Source organism: Mirounga leonina, unplaced genomic scaffold (genome assembly GCF_011800145.1).
Source record: "Mirounga leonina isolate KUSES-001 unplaced genomic scaffold, KU_Mleo_1.0 Mir_91, whole genome shotgun sequence".
Taxonomy (NCBI): domain Eukaryota; kingdom Metazoa; phylum Chordata; class Mammalia; order Carnivora; family Phocidae; genus Mirounga; species Mirounga leonina.
Genome location: NW_023270839.1, coordinates 12,465,614 through 12,492,955, shown reverse-complemented (window position 1 = coordinate 12,492,955; position 27,342 = coordinate 12,465,614). Strand labels below are relative to the sequence as shown.

At 35.6% G+C, this 27,342-nt stretch overlaps 1 protein-coding gene across 1 annotated transcript in view; it reads left to right on the top strand.

Annotated features, from left to right (window-relative positions):
* Positions 1 to 27,342, top strand: part of AQR (aquarius intron-binding spliceosomal factor) — a 100,299-nt gene that overhangs the window by 57,020 nt on the left and 15,937 nt on the right. Inside the window, exons 17-27 of the mRNA XM_034994740.1 lie at positions 1,904 to 2,082; positions 4,970 to 5,137; positions 6,741 to 6,910; positions 10,795 to 11,036; positions 12,642 to 12,788; positions 13,613 to 13,682; positions 16,329 to 16,439; positions 19,194 to 19,303; positions 22,220 to 22,355; positions 24,410 to 24,619; positions 26,194 to 26,331. Coding sequence (XP_034850631.1) covers positions 1,904 to 2,082; positions 4,970 to 5,137; positions 6,741 to 6,910; positions 10,795 to 11,036; positions 12,642 to 12,788; positions 13,613 to 13,682; positions 16,329 to 16,439; positions 19,194 to 19,303; positions 22,220 to 22,355; positions 24,410 to 24,619; positions 26,194 to 26,331 — 1,681 coding nt within the window. The remainder of the gene's footprint in view (positions 1 to 1,903; positions 2,083 to 4,969; positions 5,138 to 6,740; positions 6,911 to 10,794; positions 11,037 to 12,641; positions 12,789 to 13,612; positions 13,683 to 16,328; positions 16,440 to 19,193; positions 19,304 to 22,219; positions 22,356 to 24,409; positions 24,620 to 26,193; positions 26,332 to 27,342) is intronic.

Sequence of the window (27,342 nt, the reverse complement as noted above, 5' to 3'; positions counted from 1 at the left end):
GGAGTGCTTGATCAGAAAGCTTCCTTTCAGTTTATGGTTAACCTTGGGTTTACATGCTTATATTCTGGACCTAATTTTGGCCATTTTGCAAACTAGGGATTTACTAACTAGCAGTTTATCAAATAGAATTCACTTATATTTTACTTAAATGCCAAATAAAGCAAAAATACTTAAGAGTTCTATGGTCTATTAATAAAGGACATTTTTTTTAACTTACATTATTTTCTGCTAAGGGAAAGAAAATGTCACTTTTGGGAGTTAACTTGTGATTAAAAATTTTTCTAGATTTTCATTCCTAATTGCCCATCACTGAAGGCTTTTAAAAATAATGAGATCTAAAAAGAGGCCAGGCTTCTATCTGTTTCTTATGTGCTGAAGGTGGAAAAGTCGGGGCATAAATTTTACTCAGAGCTTGGTACTAATGATCATGTATTCAGGCTGCTGAAACCACTGAGCAATGTAAGGGAGAAAGTATTTATGAGGGGCAGAAATCTATCCTTTTTAATCCTTCATGTTGCAGGTAGATTTTATAAGGGAAGAAAAAACAGTTGGGGAGAATAGATTAGTGGTTGCCTGGGGGTAGTAACAGGATTGACTGTAGTCAAATGAGAGGGATCTTTTATGCATAGGATGGAAGTGTTCTCAGATTGTGGTGATGGACGCACAACTCTGCACATTTACTAAAACATCATTGAATTGTGCATTTACAGTGAATGAATTTTATGGTATGTAAGCTATACTGTGGTAAAAGTGTAAAAAATGGAGGAGGTAATAGTTATTACAAAAGGGTTTAGACACAAGGTAATACCTTTTAGGAACTCCCTGTACTAAGCAAGTCACTGGATGCAGAACTTTTATTTTAATTAGTTTCACTCTTTGATGTTGTGAAGTTCTACAATTTTTTTCTTATAACACAAAGCCTTTACCTGGGGGGTAAAGTATCTGTGTAAGTATGTCTTTATCTGTGTAAGTATGTCATTTTTGGCAGTACTTTCCAGTTTCAGAGTGCTGCTGCAGTATTTACGTTATAGATTTCCCTGATAACAGTGTAAAATCTAGAACACCAGTTAGACTAACATAAGAAGAATGAATGGGTATTTGAATGTTAGTGATTCTGGTTATTACAACTAGCTTGATTATCTTTACCCCCAATCCATGGCAGTATCTTTTAAATGATTTAAATATTATGCCCTAAAGCAAGCATTTGTGTAGATAATTATCATTTGTTCGTTTTTAATTTTTAAAATTCCAGCTTATTCTAAAACAGCTTATAGAAATATCGAAATACATAAAATATAAGGAGTTGAGACTATATTGATGAAGAGAGGAAAAGGATAAGAATTATTGTTACATTATTATAATCTAGATTACTCTGTTATTATTATTATAGATTATTTTTTTAAGATTTTATTTATTCATTTGAGAGAGCACAGAGTGAGAGGGAGAAGCAGACCCCCCGCTGAGCCAGGAGCCCGATGCGGAGCCCAATGAGGGCCTCAATCCCAGAACCCCAAAGATTATGACCTGAGCCGAAGGCAGACGCTTAACCATCTGAGCCACCCAGGAGCCCTGGGATAGATTGTTCTTTGGCCAAATGCCTCCGCTCTCTGTATATAGAGTTACCTTTTTTTTTCCTGTGTGTGTAGTGGGGAGATATTCTTCTCTACTTCCCTTTCTTTACTGGACCATAGTTGCGTGTTCATTCTACTGAATATATTCCTTATATATTGGGACTTTGTTTTTTTGGTTTGTTTTGTTTTTTGTTTTAAGTTTAGTAATAAGAGTTACTAATGTCAGGGCTTAGTAGCTAAATATGTGTTCCTCCTTACTAATTTTACTTGACCAGAAGTTGGGGAAAAGTCATTTTTTTGTTTGAGTAATCATGCACTTCTTTGGTTTTCAGGCAATCTGAGTATGGTGGTGTAGTGTTTGGTGGCTGGGCACGAATGGCCCAGCCTATCGTGGCTTTCACTGTAGTTGAGGTTGCCAAGCCCAACATAGGTGAAAACTGGCCAACCAGAGTTCGTGCGGATGTTACCATCAATCTGAATGTCAGAGATCACATCAAAGATGAATGGGAAGGTAATTTTGTATTTCAAAAAATTAAGTTACATTTTTGCCTTTTTAGTGTATAGAAAATTGGCAGAGCACTTTTACCTATTGCTTTACCTAGAAAGCAATACCTTTCTAAACGTTTATGAAATTTATCTTTAAAAATTGTCTTTATAATTACTAGTAGTAAAAATATCAAGGAACATACAAGAACAATTAAATGTCTTAATACTTTAGTAAAAAGTATAAAATAGCATGCATATCATCACAGTATTTTGAAAATTGCAGTTTGCAAAGCTGAGAGGACCTCTTTAAATCCCAAATTTAGTAAGACAATATTTATGAATTTGTAGGATCAGTATAAAAAGAATCAAAATATTACTATTCACTAAAGAAAGGGAGGAAAACCACACATAACCTGCACACATGCAGAGCTAGTAAAGAAAATTGGTGTTTTAAGAGAGAAAAGTCACCAAAGTGAAGAGAATAGGGATGCATACAGTTGCTGGAAAATAAAGATACAAAATCAAAATTAGACAAACTCAAAAGGAATTTAAGGGGATCTCATAAAACATCTCAGAAAGAAATAATAATAGTTTAACTATTTGTACCAAAGGGAGGAAGTTAGGTAAAGAATTAGTGATATTAAGTGTATTCAAGGATAAATAATAGATGCAGAGAAATTAGATGAGTTATTTCCCCTGTTATTTCCTAGGCAAGATTTTAGGGGCAGGAGTTCTGTGTCACAAGGAATTTTATTTAGAGGCAGATTTGTTCAGAGTTACTAAGCCAAGTAAAGACTGAAAACATTGATAACACCTGTGCCAGAACTGACACATGACCTAATTTTTAAGTGGCACTTTATATTTTTCTCCCAGCTGTCTGTGAGAGCTCTGACTTGCTGTCCTGTTGTGAGAAACAGTAGCCGGTAGATTTTATCTCCTTCCACCTTCTTGGCATGCCAGAAGGAAAGGGATAGTCCCTGAATGGGTCAGTTGTCAGAAATTATTGCTCCCAGTATAGCTGTTTATAACCAGAGGGACTATATGATACGTTTATCCAGTAATTCTGAAGGAATCCAGCAGCAAAGCTGGCCACATGTTTAACAAATGGCCACTGTAGTGGGTATAGTTTGTGACAGATTGTTTTTATGATTCCTGGATCCTTCAGAAGAGTTCCAATCTAATCTAGTGCATTACACATCTAGAGTACTGTATATCTTTATTGTTGCTAAATCTTAAGAGAGACATTAAGTTGCCGGAGAAGGTTTTATACTTACTACCTTTGGCATTTAAGAAAGTATTAAAATAAACACTGTTTTACACAGTTACCTAAACTCCTTTCCTTCATTACTTTGGAGACTTCTATCAGAAGGACATTAAACAGTCTTTTTTTTCCCTTTCATTCTTTTAAATATAGGCCTCTGACAGAATGAGAAATGTAATGGATAAATTTTGATGGGCAAGAGAGGGAACAGTAGGGTATTGTGGAACAAGTGATTCATAATATGGGGCATGGTGGGGAGAAAAGTGTTTTCTGGGAGGCCAGAGCCAAAATTCACTCCCTGTGTTGATCACAGATGGAGTAACTAAATAGAAAATGGAGGCAAAAAATGAGAGGGAGGTTCTGGAAGTAGTAATGAATATTGTCCTGTAGAAACAATAGTTTTAAAGAGTTTAAGCTAAATATATAAAACATTCTTCTTGTTCCTTCAAAAAGGTATGATGTTCAGGCCCATATCTTCTCCATTTCCCCATTTAAAATTAAGGAAACTGAATTAAGGACACAGAAATGCTGGATTCTGCTCCAGAAGGCACAGCCAGGATGGAATGGATACAAATGGTTGAAGGGAGAAAATAGTTGAGCTCACTGTTACATAAGGGTTTTTTTAATGTAGATCTGAGATGTCCCACAGTGAAATCATCTGCCTTGGTAGTAGTTTTCGTTGCTTCTCCTGCTTCTAATTTGTTGGGAAGTAAACAATAAAGTCATTATTATGAATCAGAGCAATTATTGCTAGCACACTTAAACCCCAGTCCATACTGAGAATGGTCCCAATACTGTTAGCTACACACTGACATTGCTGATTTGATTTAGTTGTATATCTTATTACCACGGTTATGAGCAAGCAGACTATTTAAGTTTGCATTTATGTCCTACAGTGGCTAACAAAACAAATCAGGAAAGCAATGAAGATTAAGTGGTATGACATTACATGGATATGTGATCTAAATTTATGTCGCTTGTCTTCCCATGTCTCTACTTATAATAGAGCTGGGGATCCAGTTGAGTCCAGTATTGGGTCTAATGACTGAGAAGCTATGGACTTTGGTACAAGTTTCCTATTTCTGGACATTTACTTAATAAAATTTTTATTTGCCAAATGAAACTATATATATTCAACCATGTTCTCAATATGGTATCTGTAAACAATGCTTTTGTGCTTTGATGAATTATTCTTGAGTTGACCTCTTTCAGGGAATGCAGTTAGACTGTTGTTGGACTGATAGTGATGGATAGTTTAAACTGATGTTAGAAACCTGCTGAATATGATATAGATGGATTATATGCCAACCATATTTTCAGTTAGTTATTAAGAATGCTAAAAATAAGAATTATGAGCATCCAATTTTGGAGTTGTAACATGACTTGGAGGGCTTATTCAGTAATGTATTCATGGCATAAAAGTTTATAATTTTAATATAAAGAGAAATTTTCACTTTAATTATTCCTGTCAAACATTGAATTTTAAAGATTATAGGAAAACCCATAATTATATTACAATGCAAATATAATCATTGATCACCTCTGGTACTTTACATGGTTCTTATATCTCTTAAAAAGGATGAGAATTTGCCATCAAAGGACTAAAAACAATGATATTCTAATAAGTGAAAATGTCTTTATGTTTTACCAGGTCTTCGTAAGCATGATGTATGTTTTTTAATTACTGTACGGCCCACAAAACCTTATGGTACTAAGTTTGACCGGAGGAGACCTTTTATTGAGCAGATTGGCCTGGTTTATGTGAGAGGCTGTGAAATCCAGGGCATGCTGGATGATAAAGGGCGTGTCATTGAAGACGGTATGGCGAGCTGTAGTTTGAAAGCGTGTGTGTACATGATAACGTTCTGTGCCTTTTTTCTTTTTGCATCTTAGGTAGTATTTTTTAGTTATTTACATACTAAATCAACACAAAGAATTATATATAAAATATATGTAAGGTACCTAGCACCCACTTTTAGAAAGAAATAATATGGTTTCTAAACTTTTTGTTAGATATTGAAAAGGACAGGATCTTTTGAAATTACCTTTATTTAAAACTTTCCTTTTATAATACTTTACAGTATTGCTTTTTTAAAACCTCTAAACACTTCTTATGACATATTTGTCTAATTTTTCCTTCTTAAGTTTTATTGATTTGATTCATTGTAGCAGTGGCTCTCAATTGGGAATAGCACTACCCTGCATTTTGAAATGTATGATGGTATTTATCTTGTCCTGTGCCCGGGGTAGGAGTAGGGGATGGTGAGCTATTGGCATTTGATGGATGGGGGCTAGGGATGCTAAACATCTAAACAGAGCTGCCTTGGGGCGCCTGGGGGCTCAGTTGGTTAGGGTCTGACTCTTGATTACAGCTCAGGTCATGATCTCAGGGTGGTGATATTGAGCCCCGAATCAGGCTTTGTGCTGAGTCTGGAGCCTGCTTAAGATTCTCTCTCTCCCTCTTTCTCTGCCCCTTTCCCATCACCCACTCACGCGCACACGTGCCCCCACTGTCTCTCAAAAAAAAGAAAAGAAATTTAAACAGAGCTGCCTTGTAGAAGGAATCGTCATACCTAACATGCAAACATTACCCCATTTAGAAATACCGCCTTACAGGGTTTGTCAGCTCTTTGATTTCTTAGGCTTATCATTGACTTTTCTTTGAAATTCTTCATCTTGTCCTGACATTCTTGTTACACTTACTGTTAAATTATAACTGCATCTATGTCCAGTGCTTATTTCCCAATTTGTTTACTAAACTTCTCTCAGAACTTGAATTGACTTCTACTGCCTGTCATTTTAAGGTTGCACCATTGCTACAAGTGCTGGTAATTAAGCTGACCTTACTGCTAAAATAAAAGAAAATAGGAAAGGTGGAATAAACGTAAGGCCACATATTGGGACTGGCGTTAGAGGGCTAAGACAAAAGTAAGGAGACGAGGCAAAGGGGCAAGAAAAAGCCTCTCAGCTTTCAGCTATTAGTATATGAAATTTCCTTTCACACTGGTGATATTAGGAATGGAATGGGGAAGGATGAAAAGAGTGATCAGTCGAGTGCTTACGCTAGGTAAGCTAAGTAATAGGAGCTCTGAATAACTGACAAAAGTAAAGTTGTTTGACTGCTAGGGCTCTTATTTTGGTTGAGGACATATACAGACAATTGCAGTCCATGGCACTGCATCATAAACATTACATCACAAACATTTTTCTGGGAAAGAAATAGGAAGAATTTAGGGAAAGGAGAAAATATTTTCAGCTTCTAGGCATTTGAAATGGATGAGTGGGAAACGTTCTAGTCAGGGGAAGGACTGGGGTTTAGTGTGGAGAATTTACTCATCATTTCTAGAAGAGGAATACTGCTAAGTTACTTTGATATTTGAAAAGTATATATTTCACTTATCAAACTTTTTCAAAATGTCTAGGACCTGAGCCAAGACCCAATCTTAGAGGAGAGTCAAGGACATTTAGAGTGTTCTTGGATCCAAACCAGTATCAACAAGATATGACCAATACTATACAAAATGGAGCAGAAGATGTGTATGAAACTTTCAATATCATAATGAGGAGAAAACCAAAGGAAAATAACTTTAAGGTAATTTTTAGGCTATATAATTGAAGGTACTGTGTCCAATTTGAGTAACTTCTAAAACATAAATACATAGATCCTGGGTAAAAGAATGTTTTGTTAGGGAAATGATCACTGCTTTTATTCTGGTTCTAAATAATTCTCTTATATTATTAACATGTAGACTAAATATAAAAACTTAAGAAAATTTATTTACTAAATCTATTTTGTCTTTCGATGAGTTTAGAAACTTACAATATAAATTAATCCAGGTCAGCCTCCTTCCTTGCTTTTTGTATATTAGATGCTCAGGATAGCAAGTATAAGGTAAAGGAAACTGCTTGTTTATTTGTTTCCTGGGAGTTTTTTTTTTAAATCAAAAGTAAGTGTACTTCCAAATCACTTTATGAATACAGATGTGAAACCCTGTAGCTCAGAATTACTTTATGATATAATGTGTTTTACTCATTAGCAGGAAAAGGGAGGTTTGGGGCTCGAGAATTTTACTTTTATAACTTAACGGAGATAAGAGTTTTGATAGAAGATTTTCTCAATTATCTGAAACTACTATATTATAAAACGTAAACATTGAATGGTTTTAGCATTTGGTAACACTACCTTCTGCACAGGTACATTTCTTTTTTCTCTCCCCCCAAAACATAGTGCTTCTTATGCATTATCAGTTTATTACCTTTTTTTTCCCCTGTTCTTGTGATTAAAAAAAGAAGACTTCACATACAAAGGAATTTATTCCCCATTTTGCCCTATAGTTGAAGACAAAACAACGGAACTATTCTTGATTTCTTTTTGTCTCACACTGTGCATCCAGGCCATCAGTCAGTCTGGTTAGCTCACCACCTCCACTGACGCCACATCCAAGACACCTTCATGTCTTACATCCCTGCTTCCATTCTTGACGGCCCCTCCCCTTCTGCTATTCTCCACATAGTGATAGAATATGAATTATGCCTTGGTACCCTGTTCAACACACTTTAATGGTTTCCCCTCGCAGTAGAAAATTATTACTGTAATCCAAGAGGCTCCTTCATTATCTGTCCTCTGGCCACCTCTCCCAACATCATTTTCTAACACCTTTTCCTGATTCACTCCATGCCAGGTGTGCTGACCTTTCTGCTGCTCTTTAAGAATCCAAGCCTTTGTCCATGGTGTTCCCTCTACCAACACAGTCTTCCTCCCAGGTATTTACCTGGTTCGTTCCCTCACTGCACGTGGGCAACTCTGCTTAGATGTTAACTCCTAAGAGAAGCTTTTTTCTGGAAACCTTACCTAAAGTAGCATCTCCCCTTCTTCTCATTCTTAATCCGACTGTCTTCATTTCTCCTCACAGTTTTGTTGTACCTGGTGACTGTATATTTGTTATTTATCTGACTTTACCATTAGAATGCAGGGTCTATGAGGGCAGGGTCTCATTTGTTTGTCTCTGTTTTGTTTCTCAGTAATGATTGAATTTCAGTCACTTAACTAAAAATGGAAAAAAGTTCCTTCCTTATGTTCATTCGTTTGACCATTTTATTTAATGCCCAGCATGTGTCTGGCATTGTGCTAAGTTGTATGGAGCCAATAAAGATGAGTAAGACACAGCTTATATTTTTAGGGAGTTTAGACTACTAATAAGGGAAGTTAAAAATATAAACAAATAACTACCATGAAATGTTAAAAGGTGCCAAAAGTCATAAGAAGGATGCAGATAAAAGTGTCATGGAAGGGTGGCTCAGTCGTGAAGCATCTGCCTTCAGTTCAGGTCATGATCCCAGGGTTCTGGGATCGAACCCCACATCAGGCTCCCCGCTCGGCGGGAAGCCTGCTTCTCCCTCTCCCACTCCCCCTGCTTGTGTTTCCTCTCTGGCTGTCTCTCTCTCTGTCAAATAAATAAAAAATAAAATAAAATCTTTAAAAAAAAAAAAAAGTGTCATGGAAGGGGCTCCTGGCCGGCTCAATCCGAAGAGCATGCGACTCTTGATCTCAGGGTTGTGAGTTCTAGCCCCACGTTCGGTGTATACTAAAAAAAGTAAACTTTAAAAAACAACAACAAAAAAGTGTCATGGGAGGTCAAAAGAGGCATTCAGATTCCAATCCAAGAAACAGGGGCAGTGATTAACTTTCCTGTGTTTGGGAAAAGGACAAATGCTCTTTTGGTGTCTTCAGTGTTTTATTATATACCTGGGCAGCATCCCTTATTTCCTTTTCTCTTTCCCAGTTCGTACAGTGCCTGTTCTGACCTGGATGTTTTATTTCTTGCCTGAATAGTTGCACTAAATCGTTTCCTCTGCCCTAGCTCTGTTCTCCTTCTAGTCAGTCACCTGTTTTTCATATGCCTCCACTGATCATTTCAGTCAGCTTCTCAGAACATTTCTTTGACTTTCCATTAATGATGAAATAAACCACAGCTCCTTCGCAGATCCTCTGCTTTGAGCTAGATTGAAATGCCACTTTCCTCCATGAAACCTTTCCTAAGGTCGAAAGTCTTCCCTGCGTGCATCTCTCGCCTACTTGGAACTGTGTTCTCATTGTATTTTGTAATACTCTGTATTGTGGACCAAATTCTGCTGCTTTGTGTCATTGCTAAGGACATATTTCATCTCCCTACTAAAAATTTAATTTTCTTAGAGAGTAGAGCTCTTGTTTTATCCATCATTATGTGAACATACTCATTTATCTGTCCATCCAGTGATTTGCCCATCTCATAGTCAAACTTCCTAGATCCCTGCTCTCATGGAAATGATATTTTAGTGGGGATTAGACAAATGATAAACAGGTAACCAAGTACATGAATAAGAGAATTTCAGGTAGTGATTAGTGCAAGAAAATAAAACAAGGTGATGTGATAAGAGTGTGATTAACATACACTGTGCTTGGGGCGCCTGGGTGGCTCAGTTGGTTAAGCGACTGCCTTCGGCTCAGGTCATGATCCTGGAGTCCCGGGATCGAGTCCCGGGATCGAGTCCCGCATCGGGCTCCCTGCTCTGCAGGGAGTCTGCTCCTCCCTCTGACCCTCCCCCCTCTCATGTGCTCTCTGTCTCTCTCATTCTCTCTGTCTCAAATAAATAAATAAAATCTTTAAAAAAAAAAAAAAACAAACATACACTGTGCTGTTACTTAGTTGTCCTGTTGTAGTGTATAGCATTTATAACATAAAAATGGTTGGTTTTGTTATTTTATTCTTTGTAATTAATAGCCTAGCCTTCTGATTTCCATATATGGGATAGAGCACTTTCTCGAAGTAATTATTAGAAAGTCTAAAAGTTTACCTTGAGTTTTGGTAATTTGGACAATGTATATGTTAATAACTATAGTGACTTTTTATTGTAGAATGTTTATTCTGAAATTTATTTGACATTTCACTTTTATCTTTTTGTCTATTTTTAATTTAAAATTTCTAATTTTATTTCTTCTGTTAATTTTAATATTTTTAAACTATGAGATGTTTCACAACTGAGGCATATATTAATATGCTTCTGGTTGTGTGTCATCTTAACATTGAGGAACTATGGAATATAAAGAGGAGAAGACTCCAGGAATTTCTAAGAGGAAGCATCCTCTTTAAGGGTTTGTTCTATAATATTTTCTTGTTGTTGTGTAGTCCTGATTAGGTTTTCATTCTACCCAACGGGAGTCAAGTGATGAACTCATTTATGACATTCTGTCTAAATGAACTCCTAACGGATAAACTGTCCTTGCTAAGTTTGGTCTTTTGTTTAACTCAGTGTATGGTATCAGCTGAAAATATAGCTGTTGATTTAGTCTAGCCAAGCACCTGTCAGCAGAAAATAGCTTCTTGCCCTGAAACACTCGGGAATTCTGGATTAGTGCAGCCAGCTCTGCATTCCAGTGAAGTGCAAATGTTTGAGATGGCTTCTTGACACAACCCTTTTCTGTCCTTTCACTGACAGGCTGTGCTGGAGACCATTCGGAACCTGATGAATACTGATTGTGTGGTACCTGACTGGCTGCATGACATCATTTTAGGTTATGGGGATCCAAGTAGTGCACATTATTCAAAAATGCCCAATCAGATTGCCACTCTTGATTTCAATGATACATTTCTCTCCATTGAGCATTTAAAAACCAGCTTTCCTGGTCATAATGTTAAAGTAACTGTGGATGACCCAGCTCTACAGATACCCCCTTTCAGGTAAAGTCAGAACTGGACATACTCCTTTCAAGCTTTCTGTAGCCTGTGTGAGATAGGCCATTGGACTGTAGCTAAAGTTTTGAATATCTTGATTTTGTTTGGGCAGTCTTTACCTTCACCATATAATGACTGGGATAAATTTATTTTATTTGACTCCGTTTCTTAGTACAGAAAACTGTTTTAAGTCCGTAAGAAAAGTAGGGGTGCCTGGGTGGCTCAGTCGTTAAGCGTCTGCCTTCTGCTCAGGTCCTGATCCCAGGGTTCTGGGATCGAGCCCCACATTAGGCTCGCTGTTTGGTGGGAAGCCTGCTTCTCCCTCTCCCACTTCCCCTGCTTGTGTTCCCTCTCTCACTGTGTCTCTGTCAAATAAATAAATAAAATCTTCAAAAAAAAAAAAAAAAAAAGAGACCATAATAAAAGTAGCCTCACGTCTAACAGGGACCAGTAAATGCTTGTTGTCTGAAGAGCATTATATATTAACTATAACTATTAACTATAATTTATAGTATTTGACTAAAGAAATATGCCTTTGTCTATTATGTATAATCTGGTATATTTCCTAATTAATGGACATAGTCATGGGATGTTGAACTTTCTTTTGTTTTCAGGGAAAAAATTCTGTTTTTCTTTTAAGCTTACTTGCTTTCACAAAACTTAAATATTCACAATATAGTTATAATTCATGTTAAAGGAGCTTTGGTTTTAATTTTGAGTAGAAATGGAACAAAGTACCTGAAGCAGCAACTCATCACTCTTCCCTGAATTCTATTACATGGAAAAAGCGCACATAGAGAATTCTTTTTTTTTTTTTTTTTTTTTTAGTTTAATTTTAATGTATTCATTGACCTCACCTCCTGAGGTGTTCCAACACCAGGCTAAAAACTTTTGCCCTGCCTTAGGGCACCTGGGTGGCTCAGTTGGTTAAGTGTCTGTCTTTGGCTCACGTCATGATCTCAGGGGCCTGGGATCGAGCCCTGCTGAGCAGGGAGCCTGCTTCTCCCTCTCCCTCTGCCCCCCACCCCCTGCTTGTGCTCTCTCTCTCTCTCTCTTAAATAAATAAATAAAATCTTTAAAAAAAAAAAAAAAGAAAAAGAACTTCTGCCTTAAAGGTTTGATACTCCAAGAGTCTCCTAACAGGGCTCCAGCCTGTCTCTCTAGCCTTATTTTCTCTACTGTAACCGTTCTGGCAAAACTGGCCACTTGTACTTGAAACTGTAGTCTTACTTCTTCCCAGAATAACTTCCCTTCCATGTTTGTATGTCTAATTTCTTTGAAACTCATCTTTGATGCCATCTCTCCCATGAAGCCTTTTCTTACTTAAGGAGGGACAGTGTGTAAAGCACTTCATAGTGCATGGATATAACTATAGAAATGCTCCTTCTTTGATTCTCCCTTAATCAGTTGACTTTTTCTAATCTGAACACCATTAACACACATTTTAGTGCTTTTAAGTCTACTCTTTTCAGAATATATGTACAGATAGTGAGTTCCTTTAAGACATAAATATTTCTTTCTGATCTGATTATCCTCCATACAATGTCATGCACAAGGAAGGTGCTTGGTAAACTTAATTGTAAAAATGAACAAAGATTTTCCATCTTGTAGGATAACTTTTCCAGTAAGGAGTGGAAAAGGGAAGAAAAGGAAAGATGCAGATGGTGAAGATGAAGATACTGAAGAGGCAAAAACCTTAATTGTTGAACCTCATGTCATTCCTAATAGGGGTCCTTATCCTTACAACCAACCCAAACGGTAATTTTACTGTCTATATTAATTGTAATAATAAATAATAGTTTGCTATTTTGGATTAATAATAGTTTAAAATTTACTGATCCTTTTGAAACCCCAGGAAGCTTCTGTTTCTGGACCCTCTTTCCTTGTATTCTGTCAGACGGCTAAATAGCTCAGACATTTTTGGTCGTTCTGTAGTCATATTTCCAAAAGAAACATTTTTGGGTACTATGAGAAATAAATATTAAAGGGCTACCTTAATTTGAGCACAGCATTCTTCCTTCAAGACCATGTGTTACATGTAGCAGCTACCCTCATGCATGGGTGCCATGACTAAAAAAGTAGCATTATATATGGTATTAGATTGGGAACTGGAACTTTGACATTCCAGGGGAAATATAAGATGGGCTAAGTATGTTGAAAAATAATTGTAGTCTTTTTTTTCCATAAGATTCATTCAGTTTTAGTTGGTCATTAGAGGATGGAGGTGAAGGGAATCATTCAGAAGAGATTGGTTTAGTCTTGTAAGATGTAAACGTCTGGAGATTTGCCATCCAACATTGTTCTTAGAGTTAACAATACCATATTATGCAACATTGTTCTTATAGTTAACAATACTGTATTAAAATTTGGTAAGAGGGTAGATCTCATGGTTTTTGGTTTTTTGTTTTACCACATACATGCACATGCACACTCACACAACCACCCACCCGGGAGAGAAGAGATTGGGAGAATGGGGCATATACAGAGGAGACATGTAGACCTCCGGTCATTGTTGTCTGAAGTTTTACCACATGTTGTTCATCTGTGTTTTTAACCAACTTTTTATTTACTCTTGTTTGCAGTAATACAATTCAGTTCACTCACACACAGATAGAGGCTATCCGTGCTGGAATGCAGCCTGGGCTAACTATGGTAAGGGAACTATTGTTACACATGTTTTTACATGGACTCAGACAAGAAGTAGGCCTCAGATGTTTAGAGTATATTTGAAGCACAAAAGCCCAACTGAATTTAAGTGTAAGTCATTGTGGCATGTTTGCATATGGAGATTTTGCTTACTGCTCCTCTCAGTATTCATAAATTAAGTTTAATGGAACATAGCTGTGCCTGTTTGGTTAGGAATTGCCCCTGCCCAGCTTTGTGCTGTAACAGCAGAGTTAAAATACTTGCAGCAGAGATTATATGGCCTGCAAAGCCTTAAATGTTTACCTGCTGGCCTTTTACAGATAAAGCCTGCTGACAACCAATTTGAAAGTGTGTTTAGTTTCCAAGTATTTAGAGACTTTCCTGTTAAATCTTCCACTTACTAATTTCTGGTGTAAGTCCTTTATGGTCAGAGACAATACTTTGTGTGATTTCAATTTTTTATTTTTTTAATTTGCTCAAGTTTGTTTTGTGGTCCAGGATATGATCTCTCTTGGTGAATATTTCAACACACTTAAAAAGAGTGTTTATTTTGTTGTTTTGAGGTGGAGTGTCCTATATATGTCAGATTCATTTGGTTCAATATTTCTCTGTCCTTGCTGATATTCCACCTACTATTTCTGTTGATTACTGAAAGAGGAGTATTGAAGTCTCCAACTACAATTACATGTTTATCTGTTTCTCCTTTCATTTCTTTCGGTTTTTGCTTCATGTTTTTTAAAGCTTTATGGATAGATACATATTCAAGGTTGTAATGTCTTCTTGGTGAATTGATGCATTTATTATTATGTAATGTCTTTTTTCATCACTGGTAATTTTTTTTGTTCTGAGACGTACTCTGATATTAATAGAGCCACTACAGTTTGCATGGTATGTCTTTTCCCATTATTTTATTTCTAACCTACCTATTAATGTTTGACGTGAACTTCTTGTAAACAGCATCTATTTGGGGTATGTTATTTTCTTCGCTCTGACAGTCTCTTTTAATTGGTGTGTTTAGACCATTTACATTAAATGCAATTGATACATTTGGATTTAGGCCTACCATTTTATTATTTATTTTATGTTTATTCCCTTTGTTTTGTGTTCCTGTTTCTCTTTTTTTGTTTTTACTTTCTTTTGGGTTATTTACATAGTTTTTAGTGTTTCATTTTAATTTATCGTGTTCTTTTATATCTCACATAGTTTTTTCTTAGTGGCTGCTCTAGAGAATTAACAGTATAGATACTTAATTTTTCACAGTCTACTTAGAATCACTATTTTGTCTCTTAAGTTGGATAAAAGATCCTTACCTCCATGTAGGTCCCTTTCCCTTTTATATTGTAGTTGTTATGGATATTACGTCTATATACATTGAAAATACTGTCAGGCAATGTTAAAGTCAAACATTTTTTTAAATTATTTATTTGAGAGAGGGCGAGCATAGGTGTACACGCAAACGGGGAGGGGCAGAGGGAGAGGGAGAGAGAATCTCCAGCAGACTTTGCACTGAGTGCAGAGCCTGACACGGGGCTCAATCTCACAATCCTGAGATCATATCCTGAGCCAAAATCAAGAGTCAGACGCTCAAATGACTGAGCCATCCAGGCACCCCAGAAAGTCAAACATCTTAAAGGGTGAACTCTATAGAGAAGAATCTATTATAAATTTGCCATTTTTCTTTCGTTCCTGATATTTTAAGTTTGCTCTGATGTCACTTCCATTCTGTCTGAAGAACTCTTTTACCACTTAAGAGTAGGTCTGCTAGTGGGGCACCTGGGTGGCTCAGTCATTAAGCATCTGCCTTCGGCTCAGGTCATGATCCCAGGGTCCTGGGATCGAGCCCCGCATCGGGCTCCCTGCTCGGCAGGAAGCCTGCTTCTCCGTCTCCCACTCCCCCTGCTTGTGTTCCCTCTCTCGTGTCTCTCTGTCAAATAAATAAAATCTTTAAAAAAAAAAAAAAAGTAGGTCTGCTAGCAGTGAAATATCTTAGTTTTTCTTAGTGAGAATGTCTCTGAATCATCTTCATTCTTTAAAGATATTTTCACTGGACATAGACTTCTATGGAGTTCTTTCCTTTCAGTACTTTTAAAATGTTATTCCACTTCCTTCTGGCTTCTGTGGTTTCTGAAGGAAACCCACAGTCACTTCAAACATCTTTTTGCTATATGTAATGTATCATTTTTTCTGATTGCTATTAAGAATTTTTCTTTAATTTTCAGCTATTTAATTAAGATGTATTTGGGCTTGGATTTCTTTGGGATTATTCTATTTGGAGTTTGCTGAGCTTCCTGAGTCTGTAGATTTAAAATGTCTTTTGCCAGATTTTAGTTTTCAGCTATTATTTCTTCATATATTTTTTCTATGCTGTAAACTCTTGTTCTAAGACTTCAGTAACATAAATGTTAGACCTTTTAGTATTGCCGCATAGATTCATGAGGCTCTGTTTATTCATTTGTTTTCAGTCTTTTCTTTCTGCTTATTTTTTAGGTTGGGTGATTTATATTGCTCTGTTTTCACCTTCACTGACTATCTTGTCCATTCTGTTATTGAACTCATCCAGCAATTTTTTAAATTTATATCTCAGTTTTAGAATGTCCATTTTCTAACAATTTGATAACTTAGTAGTTTGATATGTGTTCATCTCCTTTTTAGGTTGTGGGTCCACCAGGTACTGGAAAAACAGATGTTGCAGTCCAAATCATATCCAACATCTACCATAATTTCCCAGAGCAGAGGACTCTGATTGTTACTCATTCTAATCAGGTGAGTGTGTGCATGCGTGTGTGTGTGTGCGCGCATGTGTACTCACATATGTAGGATGGATGGTAGGGGAGATAAAGGAGTGGGGAGTGAATGAAAGCACAATGGAGATTTCTGTTTGTATGATAACCTGACCATAGGTACGACAGAATACTGAAAGGCTGATGAGTATAGTGTTTGCTGTTGAGTTACTCTTGGATTGTTACTGGTCATGACATAGAGAGAGAGAGCGAGAGAGAGAGAGAGAGATAAAAATATATAAACTATATATATAAAAATATAAAATATATAAATAATCTTTTATTTCTAATGGCGAGGGTCAAAATGTGGGAAAGCTAAGAAGACTACTTGTATTTATGGTCAAATATTTGGATTAAATTAAAGTGCTCCCCACCCTCAACCCCCACCACCTTCCATGCTAAGCTAAAGCTTTTAATTTGAGATTGAAAGCATTAACCATTACTGGTAACATTTTTCATCCTTTAGTAGAATGAATATTGCCAAAAGACTAAGGCTCAAATGTATTAATACTGGATTAAGTTGTATATCCTTATGAGGTTTGTATCATGGAAGGACTATTTTATGCTGTAGATTCAATACATAAGGCATTTACAAACCACTAAAGCAATAAAAACAAACTTTTCTCACATAAATAATGTCTGAAAAATGATCTTTATATCTATGTGTGTGCTATGGTAGTTCTTCCAAAGCTGTCACTATCATAGAAATGAGTAGGACAAGTACATTCACTAGCTCTTTTGTAAAACGTGAAAGGCAGCTCTCAGAACTTCATGAAACTTGCAGGATAGTCTAACCTCCATAGGTACTTATGTTTTCTAAATGGTGGTTTCAGTTGGCCACTTCTTTAAAAGAGTTGATCTACAAAGAAGCACTGGGTTTTTAGAATGCAAAATATCACTTACTCTATTATTTGTCAACTTTTAATCTACAGGTTTTTAAGACTAATGCTATCCAGTTCATTCACTTGTTTTTATATCTTCGAAGTTTGTAAGAAGTGGTTGCGTTATACAGTATACTAAAATTGTGCAGGGGAGAAAGTTGACTGAGGCTTTATCTTAATTAAAGAAACAAATTACGTAAAGGCCTTTTTTTCTTCTATTTAGTAAAATTTAATCTGTAATAATCTTACCTATTTCCCAATTCTTAAAATGAATAAAGAGTAATTCATTTGTTGTTCTAACATAGTATTTTTAGTAAGTTTTTTCATAACTTGATAATGACTTTAAGGTAGAATCATCTACTTATGATCTACTTGTATAGTACAATTACAGAGAAAGTTTTACAAATATAACCGAAGACTTCATTGTTTGCTAACGAATGATCCCTAATAATCATATCATCCTCAGTGATGTCTATTTAATTGTTGATTTGTTGATTTTTTACAATTGTTTCATTTGTCAGATCTTCATTTGCATACTTACTGCAAACAGTTCTTCAGTATTACTTTAATTCATAATTAAGTCTTGCAGTTTTTTCTGAGCATGCAATGTGGGAGTATTTTTTGTTCTCTAAATCTTTGTGGTTCCTGAGTTTGGATGGTGAGTAATGCCATGTGGTCTGATCCATTGGATCCCAGGTTTTGGATGGAGAGCATCAAGAGTTTGGATAGTGGGGAATTTTCTTCTGAAAATTTATGTTAACTTCTTCAGTATCTGAGCTCTAACTGCTAGAATTGTGATAGCAAAGGATATCTGTTTTTACATTCGATAACCTGGATATTTATAAGACTGGATGTTGACTTCATGGGCAGGGTTAGATTGATGGTAGTTAAGAGAGAGGTTTGGCTGATTTTTAAATGATGTCTTTAAAATTAGCATTATCTTTCCATACAATGAAACTTTTGCCTTTCCACAAAACATTGTAACTGCAGATGTTCAGGTAATTAATACTAGGATTTAAGGGAACCCTAAATACGAGCATTTCGTAGGTAGAAAGGAGCGACTTCTAGATGGCTTCCATCAGAATAGTTTGCAATAAATGAGTGCTCTGCTCATTGTTGTTATAGAGAACTTTAGACCTTTGGCCTAAGATTTGAATGATGCACTTTATCTTTCCACTCTGTGGTCCTCTTGATACATTCTACCTACACACTCACTGCCTGAGAGTCCTTCAACCACAAAAATGTTTCAGTTTCCTGCAACCCATGGATATTCTATTGAGTGAAATCTTGGTGTGTTTATTAATTATTTTAGTAACTGTTACTATTTGGGGAAAATAGAAACTGATCCAAAGCCTTTCTTTTTTTCATAAATTAGAAGCAAAGATTTAATGATTAGATGGTTTTGATGGTTTTCAGTTATTCAGTTGGCCAAATATATATAGGTAACAATATCAGAAATCAAGAAAAATACTGTTTCATTTAAAATGTAAATGACCTAGGGCGCCTGGGTGGCTCAGTTGGTTAAGCGACTGCCTTCGGCTCAGGTCATGATCCTGGAGTCCCTGGATCGAGTCCCGCATCGGGCTCCCTGCTCGGCAGGGAGCCTGCTTCTCCCTCTGACCCTCCCCCCTCTCATGTGCTCTCTGTCTCAAATAAATAAATAAAATCTTTAAAAAAAAAAAAAAATGTAAATGACCTAACGTAAGACTTGTTTCTTTCTGTGTTTTGAAGTTGATTCTTATCTGACTGGACAATGCTCATTCTTTTATGTCTTTCTAAATGTTAGTTTTTCTTACTTTTAAAGGAGCTGCTGGTTCATTAAAATTCACCATCATCCTTTTTGTTTTATTCTCCAGGCCCTGAACCAGTTGTTTGAGAAGATCATGGCTTTAGACATTGATGAGCGCCACCTCCTGCGTCTTGGTCATGGGGAAGAAGAGCTGGAGACAGAGAAAGATTTCAGCAGGTGAGCAAATGGGGATGAGTTTTAAAATGATATACAAAACAATTTTTAACCTTGTCCACTCTTTCTTTATTAAAGAAACACCGAGAGACAAGAGTCATGAATAATACAACTTGATTTTGAAAGATTCTAGCATAACCTACTTGTAGTTGACCTAAAAGTCTGGTCATGATCTCCCTCGGCTCCAGTTTTGTGTGTTTATGCCTTGTTTTCCTAAAGAATACAGTTACTTCAGTAAAGAGAGTTATCTTGTTCATCTTTTTAAAATTGCGGATTCCCATTTGTTCTCTATTTATTGAGGTGATTTTTAATGTTGCCAACTCAAACTGTACAAGTTTACCTGATTCCACATTTCATCCAGACATTTAATTTGCGTGTATTTTAGATAACAATTAAAAAATTGGCTCATTTAATGAAACACAAATGAAGATTAATGACAGTATAAGCTTTGGGGTTGTAAATCTTATTACAGCTACTTAATTGCCATTTAGCTGGACTTTATGTTTAACAGTACATGAAATAAAATGACTAAAATTTTACAAATCAGATTTCTTCTGCTGTTAGTATTTTAGGTTTTCTATTCACCCTTTCTTTATAATAGTTCATTTATTTATATTTAAACCCATTTTTAAAGCATGATTTCAGACAATAATCATAACAGCTGCACATATTTAATACAGCCTTTGGCTATTAAACATGACCTTTGACTAAATTGATCATAGACATCAAAAGAGCTAAAGGAGTGTTAAATTATTATGTTGCATCTATTTTGAGTTCCTGTATCGCAAGAGCTCACCAAACATTTGTTAGCTTTAAAAAATCATAGGGCAAAGAATGACACACATTAAGTTATTTGAGGCTCTAGATTCTTAATTTTGGATTAGCCAGAGATGCTTCTCTGAATTCTTGCCGTGAATATTTCTTCAAATTCAACTTACCAGAGTGGGCTAGGCTCTAAAATTTAATAAGCCAGCATTCAGTGAACATAAAGGTGCTGGTGAAATGCTGAATACTGTAATTATAATTACACTGCAGTAGAATTTATAGTTTTTTTTAAATATTGTAATAGAAGTAGAACTTTAAAAAAATATCAGATAATAACAACTTTCTGAAGACAAAAATACTTTTTGCTTTCTGATACATAAGCCAAGTCCCAGGTCTTATTAGTAGGTATGTGCTTGTTCAGTTGGACATATTCTTTCATTTCTCCCCTTTTATAGTAATGAAAAAGAAAAACAGTATCATTTCATAATAAAAGTACTATCATTTTCCCTAAAGAAAATTTTTCAAACTTTGTGAGGTAGTAGAAAGGGAATGGTTATCCATAATTCCACTACTCCAAAACAACTTTTTGTTAGTTTTCTTCTTAATAATCATCTGTAAACATGCTATTATTTATAACTGTTGTATACATTGCTTCTTTAAGTTAAGACTTTATTTTTTTAGTATAATTTGAGATTTACGGAGTAATCGCGTAAATAGTACATAGAGTTCCATTGTATATTGCTTTTTAAATTTAACCCTATATCACAAGAATTTTGGTATTTTATTACACACTTTTTATAAGCATCTTCAATTTTTTTTCTCATTACCAAAGTGTTAATTATAGAAAAAGCATTAAACTCTAGATAAGCAAACAGAAAAAGGTTACCTGGTGTAACATTTATATCCTTCTAAGTTGGAAAATTCTTTAAACATAGACTCTGTCTTATATCCCTTTATTCTCAATCATTCTTGCTGGCTCAAAGGTGAATTTCTGATCTATGGGGCATTCAAGAACATGATTTCCCTCTTTGTCCAATCTTTAAACATGACAGCAGCAGTATTTACGCTATTTTAATTTTTGTTTAATGTTAAAAGGTTGTTATAGAAGGCACTTTGTTGGGGCGCCTGAGTGGCTCAATTGGTTGAGCATCTGCCTTCAGCTTGGGTCATGATCCCAGGGTTCTGGGATCGAATCCCACATCGGGCTCCTTGCTGGGCTAGGAGCCTGCTTCTCTCTCTCTCTCTCTGCCTATGTCTCTCTCTCTCTGTCTCTCATGAGTAAATAAAATTAAAAAAAAAAAAAAGAAGGCACTTTGTTATTGTGGAAAGAGTTCTGATTCACTGCTATTTTCTTAATTACATGCCTCTGAGCCAGGTACTCTTCAAATTTCAGTTTTCCTACTCATTCAGCAAATATTTATGAACCTACTAGGTTAAGGTGCCAGGCTACATGCTGGGACAACAAAGAATGATCAAATACATTTTTAAATTAATTTTTGAAGCCTTTAGAACTAATCTACTTCTATGATAGTATAAAACAGGGTTATTCAAAGCAGCCAATCCATAAACTATGTATTCTTGATCTGTGATGAGATGAACTAGCACCAGAATGCACTGTACTGTTTCCCTTTTTGTGAAGGTCTTGTTATTAAAAAAAAAAAAGAAAAAGAAAAGAATTAAATGGTACATTTAGAGACACAATTGATTTTCCTTCCTCACAGACCACTAACTAACATGTTTGCAGATCAACACTGATCCAAGAACTACCACTTATATTAAATATAAACAGTGTTTTCTACTGGTTTTTTTTTTTTTTTTCCCATTTGGCCATTTATACTTTTTATTATGGTTTTTTTAAAGATTTATTTATTTGAGAGAGAGAGAGAGAAGAGAGCGGCGGGCAGGGGTGGAGAGGTGTTGGCCGGAGGCAGAGGGAGAGAGAATCTCAAGCAGACTGTGCTGAGCATGGAGCCCAACAAGGGGCTCGATCCCACGACCCTGAGATCATGACCTAAGCCAAAACCAAGAGTCGGATGCTTAACTGACTAAGCCACCCAAGGCGCCCCTATTACGATTTTCTTAAATGTTTTGCTGACAGTTTGCTTAAAAATCTCATTACATAATTTTGCTTTTTTGCTTATTTGAAATTTCTAGATATGGAAGAGTTAATTATGTCCTGGCTCGAAGAATAGAACTTTTAGAAGAAGTCAAACGATTACAAAAGAGTCTAGGAGTTCCAGGAGATGCTTCATATACTTGTGAAACTGCAGGCTATTTCTTCTTATATCAGGTAAGAGATTAAGAGTTTTCAAATCATATGGTCTTCAGTTGGAAACTGGGATGGGTTCTTGAAATTCTTCGTGAAAGCCTATTTTTTTTGTTGAGTAGATTAAAATGTATGCTGTTGCCAAAGCTATATTTGTGAATATTAAATGTTTGTATTTCTTATTATCTTTTATTTTCTTGGCTAAATAGCTTCGCTTGATGACTCATTCACTGAAAGGCCAATGTTGCTACTTTTTAAATTTTTTTCCCTTTCCTTTCTTGCTACTGACAAATTTTCTAATCTCTCTTTTTGTTTTTATTACTGTAGAAATATAACTAAATATGCTAGCTACCCAGTGGTAACAAAGTATAGTTCTGTAACCTACTTCTATTCATATTAATCAGTTAATGAAGAAAAACATATTCTCCTTTCAAATTTCCAAAAATAAATTACGTTTTAGAACTAATTTCAAAGTAGGAGTTTAAGTTAAAAATTCTTTTGACTTCAGTTTAGAGGTGTGCTTTTGCTTTGGTTAGGGTTAATTTTTTAGGTGTGAAAACCATTAAGAAATAGAAAACTAAATAAAATGAACAAAAATAAACCTTAATAGTCAGTTTACTAATAATTTCAAGCAGATTAAGGCATAATCATATAATGGAGAATTTTATATAACTTTGTTCTCTTTGTACTCATGCTGTTTGTATAGTTTTAAGTCCAAATTGTAACATTGAAATTTTAAAATATATATGAAAGAATAGGTGTATGCTCATAAGTAAATACCCAGACCAGTTCAATCGATTCAGAATGATCAGATTCCATGGTTTCTTGTGACACAGAGAAGATATACATCATCTTGCAAAGTAGCCTGCATTGGACTCAGGCAGTTTAGAACTTTGAATAATGGATTAAAGATCATGCCTAAATGTATATTTGGCACAAAATAAAAATCACTAGGCTCTCAGTGAAAACTACTTTAAAAGTAGGAGAAATAATCTATAAATTTGTGGAGGCTTAAGTAATCGATTTGGGAAAAACAAACTTGAAGCTTCACAGTACAGATCAACAATTTTCAACATGTTAAGAATCACATTGGGAAAGTTATTTTAAAAGGAAATTGTTAAGTTCTGTCCCCAAAGATTTCTCTTTCAGTAGGAGGTGGTATCCAGGAATCTAAATCTTTATTTAGCCTCTCAGATGTTCTGCCTAAGAACCACACTTGGAGAAACCCTGACTGGGAGAATTACCAAAATTGAGATTAAGCAGGAACCGCATGGTAGAGGCATAGTAAAACATACCAGGATAACTATATCACAAAAGTCATAAAATGAGCTTTCAAATATATACTCAGTTTAACAGAAGTGCTTTGTAAATATACTAAAGAGAATTGGAAAAATTATAAAGGTCTGGGAGAAGGGTTGACATTTACTAAAATGCTGCTAAAACCATATATGGAGAAAAACTGAGATAATGAAAAAATACAGAATTTCTTTGTCCAGAGAATTGGTTTTTTTGTTTGTCTTTTAAGCATCAGTAATACCATTTTGAGTGTACATGGAAAATCTGTTATGTCTGAGATAAAGCCCCATAGATGACACTGAGGTTCTTTCCAGTTTATATATATTTGTAAATTATTTATATTTTCATTTATCTTTATATATACACATACATTTTTTCTTTTGAGAGGGAGAGCGTGGTGGGCAGTGTGGGGAAGAGAGGCAGAGGGAGAGAGAAAATCTTACGCAGGGTTCACACCCAGCACAGAGCCCAACTGGATCTCATGACCCTGAGGTCAAGACCTGAGCTGAAACCAAGAGTCGGACATGTAACCGACTAAGCCACCCAGGCACCCCTAGTTTTTCTATTTTTGATTAAAGAACCTTTTTTCTATAATCTTAAAGGTCACTTTTTAAAAAGGGCCCTCTGTCAATGACTCAGATAAGAAATGGTCCTGTTAGGTCAGGGATTGCTTTTCTTTCCCTTTACTTAGTAGGTCTTATTACTAGATTTCTTTTTTATTTTATCATTTAAAACATAATAATTAGCTAGGAATTTTAATCTCAAGTCCCTTTTTTTCATAGGTCATGTCTCGTTGGGAAGAATATATTAGCAAAGTGAAAAATAAAGGTAATACGCTGCCAGATGTTACGGAAGTCTCCACTTTCTTCCCTTTCCATGAATACTTCGCAAATGCCCCTCAGCCCATTTTTAAAGGCCGATCTTATGAAGAAGACATGGAAATTGCTGAAGGGTGTTTCAGGCATATTAAGAAAATCTTCACTCAGCTTGAGGTAAGGATTCTCAGGTTTTTTAACTTGCCTTTAAAGGCTTTAAGTTTAGATAGTTTTTTTGTTTTGAATGAAGTAAATGTGGAATATTCACATCTTACAAACCAGATTGTTACTTTTAAGTGAGATTATTGAAAACATTTATAGTTTTAGTTCAAGAAATGAGTAAAAATTAAGATTTAAATTTAATCCCCATTATTCTGACTTTTCTGGTATAAAAGTTAGCATTTAAGAAAGGAATGCTTTCCTCAAGAGATTCAACAGTGTATCTTTGAATTGGAATCTGAGACTGCCACTTCCAAATGATGGAAAACATTTGAAGACTATAACAGCCCCAGTCAGGCTCAGGGATCACATTCAGGCTCAGATTCCACAGTAAGATGATTTAGGATTACTCAGGTAACAGGGGCAATGACTTTGTCTGTTTTGTCTTTGTACCTTTTAGATAAGATGATATCTCTACTTCCTAGAGGAGTATCTGGCACATAGTATATGTTCAGTAAATATCAATGCGTGGTGTTGGTAGGGGGTAGGTGGAGGGATGGTAGGTACAGAATAATAAATATATAGTATAATAATAAGTAAAATTTTAGAACCTACAAAACAATATTAGAGTATGTTTATGATTATATAAACAAAGTAAAAGGATAAAAACATTTAATTCATAATAGTAGCTGTCATAGGAGGGGTGGGGAGAGATTTAAACAGAGTCCCTCTCCTGTACCTGTCATGTTTTAACTATTTAAAAAACAAAAATGTTAAAAATATCTGAAGTATGACATAATGTTCAGAATTTATAGGACTTGATATTAGGTTTGGGCTTGTTTGCTCCTCATTTAATATCTATTGTCCATCATTTTACCCTGCTCTATGGGGATCTTCTGCCACGGTCAGAGGTGGGCCTGATCCTTGGAGGTTTAATTTCCTGGCTTCCCATATTAGCTGACTTCTGGCTGGGTTTAGCCAATAAAAATGTGGCAGAAATAGAGAAGCTAGGATATTGCTCCACCAATTGTCTTGGGTTTCATCTCTTCCATGGCTCCAGTTTCTGTTGGCCTGGCTTCCTATGATTGTTGTTGTAGCTTATTCTGGTACCGCAGTCCCACTGCCTCCTTCCCTTAGCTGTCCTAGCCTAGGAATGGTCAAACTTCCTGCTATTGCTCATCTCTCAGTTACCTCAGCCATTCGTTCCCTGGCTGACTTATGTGCTCCTTTGTCACCGGTGAAATCAGACCCCCTGCATTAAATTTCCTTTGTTATGAATACTTGAAAAAGTTTCTGTTTTTGTGGAAGGACCTTGAGTAGATACTGTGGTGATATTTTATTCAGTATTCTTGTTGATAACTGTCAATATTTTACCTTATACAAAAACAGTCCAAATTATAGCTTGAGTGTCAGTTATTATATGAACTCAATTAGTACCTAATTAATAATGAACAGAATTGTGATTCATTAGGCTTAGTTTATGATATATTAATTAATCAGGAATTAAGTCTGATAAACTGGATTGTGTGAAAGTATGCATGAAACGTGTTTATTTTCCTAAAATACTCTCTCTCTGACCCCCACTCCCATAGGAATTCAGAGCTTCTGAACTGCTTCGAAGTGGACTGGACAGATCTAAATACCTTCTGGTGAAAGAAGCCAAAATCATTGCTATGACTTGTACTCATGCTGCCTTAAAACGACATGATTTAGTCAAGCTAGGTTTCAAGGTAGGGACTTACAGTTTCGTTCCTCAATTGATCATCTATTCAGCTGTTAGGTTTCTCTTTTCTCCCCTTTCCTTTCCTTTTCTTTTTCGTTTTTCTTTTAATTTTTATTTTTTTATTTAAATTTTCCTTTTCTTTTCTTTTCCTTTCCTTTCCTTTACCGAGGCTGTTTCCCTTGAAGATTGGCTTACCTCTTACTGACATTCACATTTATAATTCCTTAAAAATGTCTTTTCTGAAAGTGATGAAAATCTCTGATGTTTGTATGATTAATGAACTCTAGACCTGATTTTTCTAAGTCTGCTTATCAGTAATATGTCCATTAAGTAACATAACCATATGATTATCTAAACAAATTGTAATATTTGTTAAGGTAAATTGATTTTTCACTATGTTAAAAAAATCTCCAAACATAACTAAAAGCTATAAAAATAACATTTGACAATGTTTTTTGCCTATTAGACATTTGTATCTTACATTGTTCATGTTTTAAATACACATCCACTCCCACTTATTTGTTCATTCAGTAGATGGAAAACCTTCCATGTAAGGATATGGAATACTATTTATAAGACTGTAGATGAGATATTAAAATGATTTCATCATATGATAAAGACAGGAGAGCTAATGGGCACCATAGCCTGATAACCTATGACTTGTTTAAAGTGGAATGTAGTAAATAAGCAGTAAATTTGAATTTGCAGGCTCTTTATAACTTTGCTAGTGATACTGGCCTAAACTCTGACTTTATGCAAGTCATTTAACTTCTCTGCGGTTGGTTTATCTGTTGTTTAAAATAGGGTTTGTGTACTGCTTTGAATTCAAAGTTAGAAAAGCATTTGTTGTTAATGAAAGTGACTGACAATTTTTAAATGTTGTGAGCTCACTGGAGGATAAGTGCTAAATAAATTCAAGGTGATAGAGCAGTTGCTATCTTGGATGGAAGGTTCCTCAGCTGCAAGGTTAGCACAAGCACGATAATTTATTAAAAGGTCTGTGAACTTATGTTAGTGG